The 9,084-nt window shown below is 41.1% G+C and overlaps 1 protein-coding gene across 1 annotated transcript in view; it reads right to left on the bottom strand.

Moving 5' to 3' along the window:
- Positions 1-1,732: 1,732 nt before the first annotated feature.
- The window catches only part of EIF2AK3 (eukaryotic translation initiation factor 2 alpha kinase 3), a 66,403-nt gene continuing 59,051 nt past the window's right edge, over positions 1,733-9,084 (bottom strand). The window contains exons 16-17 of the mRNA XM_065891220.1: positions 3,237-3,299; positions 1,733-1,933 (exon numbers count right to left, since the gene is read on the bottom strand). Coding sequence (XP_065747292.1) covers positions 1,733-1,933; positions 3,237-3,299 — 264 coding nt within the window. The remainder of the gene's footprint in view (positions 1,934-3,236; positions 3,300-9,084) is intronic.

Genomic DNA, 9,084 nt, shown 5'->3' with positions numbered 1-9,084 from the left:
CATAGCTAGCTCTCAGGGTGGTCGTGAGGGTCAAAGGGTCCACAGCTGGGACTGAGTGGGCAGACTGGGAAGAAATCAACAGGATCCCTCGCTGGGGTGAAGAGGAAAAAGGTAACGGAAGCAGGCCGACCAAGAGATGAAGAAGAGAGATGGGCTGGCCAGGAGCCAAGCAGGATGGGGAAGAAAGACAAAGTTAGAGACTCACTGCGAAGTGAGAGTGAGGACAGAGCACACAAAGATCTGCGACATGCGTGTCCAGCTTAAAAACTGCTCAAACTTTGTGGGTCAGACATCACGTATCTGTAAGATGGAAATAATCATGCATTTGACCCTTAAAAGTTGTGTCTAGCTGGTTTGTGCCCTCATGCCACACGCCTCCCCACGGTACACGTCAGACATACTGTGATCCCAACACAACTGGCATCGCCGGAGCCTTTGCTCTTCGAGGTCTCCCTTTAGGGCAGGGTGTTCTTTATGTCCCTGCCACCGAGTAGGAACTGAGCTAATGTCTCTGGATTATGAGTCCAGTGAACTGTGAAAAGGACTTGGTCCTGTCAAGTCCTTGGGAAATGACGAGAAGATGCCTGTTTAGAACAGGTTGGGAGTAAGCTTTCTTGAGAGTAGGGTTATGACTGTTCTTAGACCTATGATCCCATTTTATAAATTTGAAAAACTACCATTTCAGGGCTAGTTCCCCCCAAAATAACAATCAACCATAAATCATTTTTTAAAGTTTTATTAAATCATTTAGACTTGAAAGAAGTCACAATAGTTAACACACTTAAGTGCGTTCTATACACCACCAACCCAAATGGATTGAGTTCAGAATTTTTATAAATAAAAAATAAACATATTTACAGTGGAAAATAAAAACATGTTAGCAAGTTAGATGATTAAACTGTTATCTACAGTCAGTTTTGGGGAAAAAAACCAACCTACAGTATTATATTTAAGACACTTAAGATCTCGTTAGATTTTAAAAGTCCATAATTGAAGAAGTTAGTTGTAATATAGGATTCATTTCTTACTACGGCTTTTTTCCTCCCCAAACCAGAACTTTTGACCAATTTACACAAAAAGCTTCATTTTCCCTTTACCGGAGGTAAAAGTACAAAAAGCTCTTAAACGCTCCCTAGAACCATCTAAGGAATAAAGCTATTTAATGCTACAAACGTCACTAGAAAACTAGCTATGGAATAAACCACTATACAATTTGTGCCACTTGTCCTCCAAAATAATGCAGATTCCTTTTACCCACCAGGGACAAAAATGGAGTCAGCTTTTTTGGAAATCAGTTTCAAAATCACCACTGTTCTCTCTAGAAAGTGTATTTCTAGAACAGTATAGTTACTACATGTAGGGACTTTCATTTTTCTGTACTACAAAAATATTTCCATTTTATAATTCTCTCTATACATTTTAGGGGTTGCTTCCACCTCCTTAGACAAAACGTGAGGGCTACGATGCTTGGCCGGCCGATTTCAAGAGATCAACGAAGGAAAAGGACCACGTGTGATTCAGTGACAGCCCTCTCCTTGAGCAGAGCAAAAATCAAGAGTTGGCTCAAAGGTCTGAGCTCCAATATCCAGTTTAACTTTGATTTACGAAAAGTAGTCCAAAATGAAATCCAGCAAAGAACGAAATTTTCAAGGTCACGATTTTGGAAAAATCAACATTCCTTCGAAGTGGGCTATTCCGTGTCACCTGTTAGGGAGGCGAGCAGAGCTTAAGGCTAATTGCTTGGCAAAGGGCTGTGGGAGCTGCTGGAGTGTCTTGACTGTTTTGTTCCTGATGAGCTCATGGAGCGAGACCTCTGTCTGAGAACTGTTTTTCCTGGAAACTCCAAGTCCTCGAATATAGCATTTTCAATAATGTTTGCAGCTTCAGGCCGGTCCGTAGGGGATGGGGAGAGCATGTCTTGCACCATTACATACTGAAAGATAAAAACTGTTTTGTAATAAAAGGGCCACTAACCAGCTGCCTAATTGAGAAGTCAGCCAAATGTTTCTATAGCTATACTAAGTTTGCGAGCCAGTTTCTGACACAACTTCTCCACTCAGCTACTGAAATACAAAAGCAGCCACAGACCCTATATAAACAGGTGGGCCTGGCTGTGTTCCCATAAAACTTTATTACCAAAATAGGCAGCAGGCTGGATTTGGTCTGTGGGTCATAGTTTGCCCAACCCCTGCCCCAAATACACATGGACCATTTTGGGGTAATTGGTTGTTTTCTAACATATAATAAAAGGTCTTCAGTCACATCTTTGAAACGCAGGCATACTCTGACTTTTAAAATAAATGCATCTTACAATTGTATGTGAATGTACAATTATCTCAAAGATTTCAATTAAGAAATAACCATGCCAGTGATCAGTACCTAGCCCTTTTTACTGATTTTTTGAACCCCTTTAATGTAACACAGATTCTGATGAGCGCCCCCAGGGATTGAATCATCGACTTTGCAAAATACATAACAGAATAGTTTTTGTAAAATATATTTCACTTTAGGCCGGCATATCTCTATATTGTTATAAAGTTCATTTTTAACGCAACCCTTCGTTATAATACTGAAAGATCAATTAGACTTTTTCCAACTTGATGACTAGCCACACAGTCTAATTTACCTAAACGTAAGTTACTAAGAAAATTCAAGATTTATCAACACATAAATTTTAAAGTGATATGTCTGTGGACATATAATGAAATAAACAAAAGCTGCAAAAAGAAACTTCAAAAATTCATTACACACAGTTCTCACCATCAAGACCAGCTTAATTTTCCCTTCCCACTCTTCTGGACTATGTCACTCTGAGGGGCATAACTCCAACACACAGAAATCAGTGGAAATTAGTGACATTTTTTTAAAAAAGAAGCCAGTTTTTAAGATCTCTCCCAAATTCACTAAGATAAAGAAATTAATGGCATGATCATAATGGCAACTCTACGGCTGTGAGGGTGAGCTAGGAGTTCAGCCTTATCGAAACGCAAGGTTGCTACAGTTCCCAGATGGGGTGTCATGCAGCTTGGAGCACAGGGCACTGGGCCCAGGACCTGGGACCGAGTCACAGCCTTTGGTTTTAACAAGGTGTGTGTTCTTGGGATCAGGTCCCTTTCCTCTCTAGACCTTAGGCTTCCTCATCTGTAAAACGGGGAAACTGACGAGCTGACTGCTGAGGACGCTTCAGGTTCTAAGTAAGATTCTGAAGAAAATAAAAGATGAGAATTCATACCAACCTCACGATGATATTTCTGAGTAAACAGTGGTGGAAATTTGAGATCTCTTACATCAGTTAAGATCTGAAAAGAAAGAAAAGTGTCACTTATCTTTAAATCTATTTTGATATGTGGATCTATTTAAACATAGAGAGATTTTTTTTTAATTTATTTATTTTATTTATTTTTGGCTGCGTTGGGTCTTAGTTGCTGTGCACGGGCTTTCTCTAGTTGTGAGCGGGGGCTACTCTTCGTTGCGGTGTGCGGGCTTCTCACTGCAGTGGCTTCTCTTGTTGCGGAGCACGGGCTCTAGGCACGTGGGCTTCAGTAGTTGTGGCACGCGGGCTCAGTAGTTGTGGCTCACGGGCTCTAGAGTGCAGGCTCAGTAGTTGTGGTGCACGGGCTTAGTTGCTATGTGGCATGTGGGATCTTCCTGGACCAGGGCTCAAGCCCGGGTCCCCTGCACTGGCGGGTGGATTCTTAACCACTGTGCCACCAGGGAAGCCCACATTTGTGTTCTTAAGTGGGTAACTTTTTCTACTAGTCACTAACCTCTTGTATTTGATATAAAAAGACATAGATTTTTTTTTTTTTGTGGTATGCTGGCCTCTCACTGTTGTGGCCTCTCCCATTGCGGAGCACGGGCTCCGGACGCGCAGGCTCAGTGGCCATGGCTCACGGGCCCAGCCGCTCCACGGCATGTGGGATCTTCCCGGACCAGGGCATGAACCCGTGTCCCCTGCATCGGCAGGCGGACTCTCAACCACTGTGCCACCAGGGAAGCCCTCCTTTTGTTTTTTTTTGAGTGAAGAAAACCAAGTCAATTATGCTAAATTCTGAATATAAAATTAAACTAGTTATTTGGGAAATTTTCATACAAACAGGATAACAGGGCCGTGTGTGACTGCTCTGAGACTTAAATGAGGTAATTCAGGCAAACTACTTAGCACAGTGCCTGATGTTCGTTTTGTAATGATGATAAAAACCAGTTTTGAGAAATGAAATAAATTAAATATGTCTTCATATTTCTTGAGAAATAAGCTGGAGTGTACTTGAACAAAAATATGAACTGGGTTGGCATTTGTCACTTCCCACTAAAGGGAAACAGATACTTCACTAGAAGAATCTGTGCTGCAGGCCCTAGAACGGAGGGTTTCACCTGCTAATAGGTAGGTCGTACCAAACTAAGTGCAGATAAATGCTTGAGTCTGGACTCATGGAATTAATTTTTAATCCCATAACATTCTTAAAGTTTTTATTTTATAACTTAGAATTTAAAAGAGACCTTGGCCATAACTCAATGGGGAAACAGAGAGTCTTTTCAACAAAAAGCATAAGCATAAAAGAAAAGAATGGTAGGCTGAACTTTAAAATTAAAATCTGCTACCCTGTGAAAGACACCATTAAGAAAATGAAATGGCAAGCCACAGACTGGAATAAATTAGTCACAATACATATACTTGGCAAAGGACTTGAAAAGACTGTCAAGGTCATTAGTTATCAGAGAAATGCAAACTTAAACCACAGTATGACTCCATCATACCCCTATGAGAATGTCTAAAAATGTAAAGACTGAAACATAAGTGTTGAGTATGTGGAGGACCTAGGTCTCTCCTACGCTGCCGGTGAGGATATAAAATGACACTTTCTTATAAAGTTAAACCACTTACCACAGAGCTTATCAATCCTACCTCGTAATTACCCGAGACTAAGGATACATATGTATGTCTACAAAGAGACTTGTTCACAAATGTTCACAGCAACTTTAGTCGTAAATGTTTCTCAACAGGTAACTGGACACATGAACTGTGGTGTATATACCATGGAATATTAATAAAAAGGAAGGAACTACTGACTTTATAGTGAGTCAAAGAAGGCAGACACAAAAGAGAATAGACATGTATGATTCAATTTATACGAAACTTTAGAAAAGACAGAACACAGATCAGCAGTTGCCTGGGATCCAGGTGGAGCCTGGAAAGACAGGGGACTGACTGGGAAGGAGCAAAAGGCAACTTTCTGGGGTGCTACAAATGTTCTATATTTTGAATGTAGTGGTGATTATGTGGATGTATAAATGTGTCAAAACTCATAAAAACGTACAAAGTGGGTATGTTTTATGTATGTAAATTGTATCTCAATAAAATTAATTTTAAAAAAAGATCTTGGTCAAATCATTGAATAGTCTCTTTTACATTTACTAATGGAATTTCAGAGGGGTCCTGGCTACACATGGCAGATTTTCTACTATATTCCTAGTAAGCATTTTCACTAAAACAAGTGCCAAGGAAGGTAAGATGTACTGTAAGTCTATAAGGATGACTGCAATGGAAGAACAGATTACGTTTTTGAAAGAGAGAAAGCAGTGGAAGCATAGCAGCTTCTTTAGCAGAACAGAGGAAGGTAAACCAGGCTGCCTGTGAGGGATAAAGCCAACAAAGAGGGAACTGATTAGCTGAGCAGAACCTGCTGGGCATGGGGGTGAGGCTCAAGGATGGCAGCAGGAGAGCCGTCGAAAGGTCTGTATATGGACGGAGTGATATATCCCCAGATAACACATAAGGTTTGCTCTCTGGAGAAACGGAACCCAGGCATTCCAGACTTAGGGTTGACAGAACGAGGATGGGTCGGGGGTGGGCATGGAACACAGAAGGATGCAGTGAAGATCTGCATGTGGAACAGTAAGAACTCTCCACACCCCATCCCGACTCTTTCTCAGGCAGGAGAATGAGAGCTTCTTCTCTGGAGAAAATGAGGAAAGGCCTACAGATGCTGACATGTGGGAGCTCGGCGCCCCCCACCCCAAAGTAAGAACTGGATTGTAACCCCTACAGTGATGTCCACTTCTAGTCACCATTTTAGAGCCCTATTCTTCTTCCTTTTTTTTTTTTTTTCCTGTTCTTTTTGGCTGTGTTGCACGGCTTGCAGGAATCTTGGTTCCCCGACCAGGGATCGAACCCGGGACCCGGGAGGGAAAGCGCCGAGTCCTAACCACTGGACCACGAGGGAATTCTCCAAGAGCCCTATTCTTAAATATGAATGGACAGCTAAGGATTATAAGCATGAGAAACACACACACACGAATCATTAAAAGACTCAGAGAAGCTGGTAGGGAGGGAAGTAAGTGTGACTATGAGGGGGTAGCAAGACGGAGTTTTCTGTGTTGACGTGACAGTTCTGTACCTGGATTGCAGTGGTGGTTACACAAACCTGTACTGAAATAAAACAACACGCAACTACATACATACACGGTACCGATGTCAAGTTTTTGTTGTACCGTAATTATGTCAAATGTAACTGTCAGCAGAAAGTGGGTGGAGGGTACCTCTCTGTCTTTGCAACTTCCCGTGGATCTATAATAATTTCAAAACAGAAAGTTAAAAAAAAAAATACCCAGAGGAAAGAGACAATATAGGGGGAAGAAAACTTAAAATATATACACACATGTATTGGAGATTCTCAGCAATGTGAAGATACTGACTTCATGTAAACAGAGCGAAATACTATAAAAACGGTACAATCTCGGACACTAAAAATTGGACTGTCAAAATAAAGGGCTTAGGAAAGTCAGAATAACAAGTTAAGGAACTCCTGCAAAAAAATAGTACAGGGTTTCCTTGGGGGCGCAGTGATTAAGAATCCACCTGCCAATGCAGGGGACACGGGTTCAAGCCCTGGTCCGGGAAGATCCCACATGCCACGGAGCAACTAAGCCCGTGCGCCACAACTACTGAGCCTGCGCTCTAGAGCCCGTGAGCCACAACTACCGAGCGCTGATAAAACTAAAGCCCTAAAGATTCCAGAAACGAAAATGTAACAGGTCCAAGATACCCAATATTAAAAAATCAGGCATCAGAATGGTATCTGCTTTTCAACAGCAGCGCTGGAAGCTGTAAGGAAATGGGGCAATGCTCTCAAGGTTCTGAAGGAAAGTTATCTTCCATCTAGAGTCGGAACCTGGCCAATTTATCAGTTACGTATGAAAATGGAAAAAAAGGTACTTTTTCAGATACCTGAGGACTCTAAAAATTTCTTTCTCATACATTGTTTCTGAGGAATGTACTGCAGAATGTGCTCCAGCAAGATAAAAGAATAGTGCAAGAAAATAAAACAAAGCAAAACACGGAAGCTAGGAAACAAGGGATCCAAGCCAGGAGAGTAGGGAAGTGCATCCTTGGATGACAGCTTACAGAAGGTCTAGGGGGCAACTGGTCCAGACCGGAGAACAAAGCTTTGAGAAGAAAGACTCCAGGGGAAAACAAATTAAATCTATCTATCTATCTATCTATCTATCTATCTAGATAAGCTATACTGAAACACAGAGAAAATATTGTTTGATACGTGACAGACTTTTGCACATTTGTTAAAAATTACGGCAAAGGTTCATAGAAAACTAAGCAATTGGGAAAAGGCAATTCTGAAAAAAAGGATTGTATCAGAAAGAAAAGAAAGTCAGGGTACATTATTTGGTCTAGCATAGAACAATATGTGCATGGCTTAGTTTAACTAAAAAATTTTTACATAACTACATATTTTCGAAAATGTGTTTATTGAAATGAAATTCACATAAATAAAACTCACCATTTTAACCATTTTAAAGTGTATGAGTGATTTTTATTCTATTCAAAATGTTGTACAACCATCACCACTCTCTAATTCCGGAACATTTTCATCACCCAAAGAAAAACCTTGTACTTATTAAGCAATCACTCTCCATCCCCTTCTACCCCCAGCTCCTGGCAACTACTAATCTACCTTGTCTCTATGGATTTGCCTATTCCAGACATTTTGCATAAATGGAATCATACAGTATGTGGTCTTTTATGTCCGCTTCTTTCACTTAGTGTGATGTTTCCAAGGTTCACCTGTGCTGTAGTATGTATCAGTATTTCATTCCTTTTTCATGGCTGAATAATATTTCACTGTATGGGTCAACCACATTTGCTTTGCCATTCATCAGCTGATTGACATTTGGGTTGTTTCTACTTTCTGGCTATTATGAAAATGCTACTATGAACATTTGTGTACAAGTTTTTGTGTGGACCTATGTTTTCATTTCTCTTGGGTATATACCTAGGAGTAGAACTGCTGGGTCATATGGTAATTCCATGTTTAGCTTTTTGAGGAACTGTCAAACTGTTTTCCACAGTGGCTGCATCATTTTACATTCTTACCAGCAATGCATGAGGGTTCTAATTTCTCCATCTCCTCTCCAACACTTCTTTTCCGTTTTTGTTTTGTTTTGTTTTACTCTAGCCATCCTAGATGGTGTGAATGGTATCTCACTGTGATTTTGATTGGCATTTCCCTGACGAATAATGGTGTTGTGCTTATTGGTCATTTGTAATCTTCTGCAGAGAAATGTCTGTTCAAGTCCTTTGCCCATTTTTTAATGGGGTTGTCTTTTTGTTGTTGAACTGCAACAGTTCTGTATATACTCTGGATACTAGAACCTTATCAGATACATGATTCACAAATATTTTCTGTGGGTTGTATTTTCACTCTCTTTTTTAAAATAAATGTATTTATTTTAATTATTTATTTTTGGCTGCGTTGGGTCTTCGTTGCTGAGCGAGGTCTTTCTCTAGTTGTGGTGAGCGGGGGCTACTCTTTGTTCCGGTGTGCGGGCTTCTCATTGCAGTGGCTTCTCTTGTTGCGGAGCATGGGCTCTAGGCGCACAGGCTTCAGTAGTTGTGGCTCGCGGGCTCTAGAGTGCAGGCTCAGTAGTTGTGGTACATGGGCTTAGTTGCTCCGTGGCATGTGGGATCTTCCCAGAGCAGGGCTCGAACCCATGTCCCCTGCATTGGCAGGCGGATTCTTTTTTTTTTTTTTTTGGCAGGTGGATTCTTAACCACTGCACCACCAGGGC

Source organism: Phocoena phocoena, chromosome 14 (assembly GCF_963924675.1).
Source record: "Phocoena phocoena chromosome 14, mPhoPho1.1, whole genome shotgun sequence".
NCBI classification, from domain to species: domain Eukaryota; kingdom Metazoa; phylum Chordata; class Mammalia; order Artiodactyla; family Phocoenidae; genus Phocoena; species Phocoena phocoena.
This window is presented reverse-complemented; position numbering and strand designations above follow the sequence as displayed.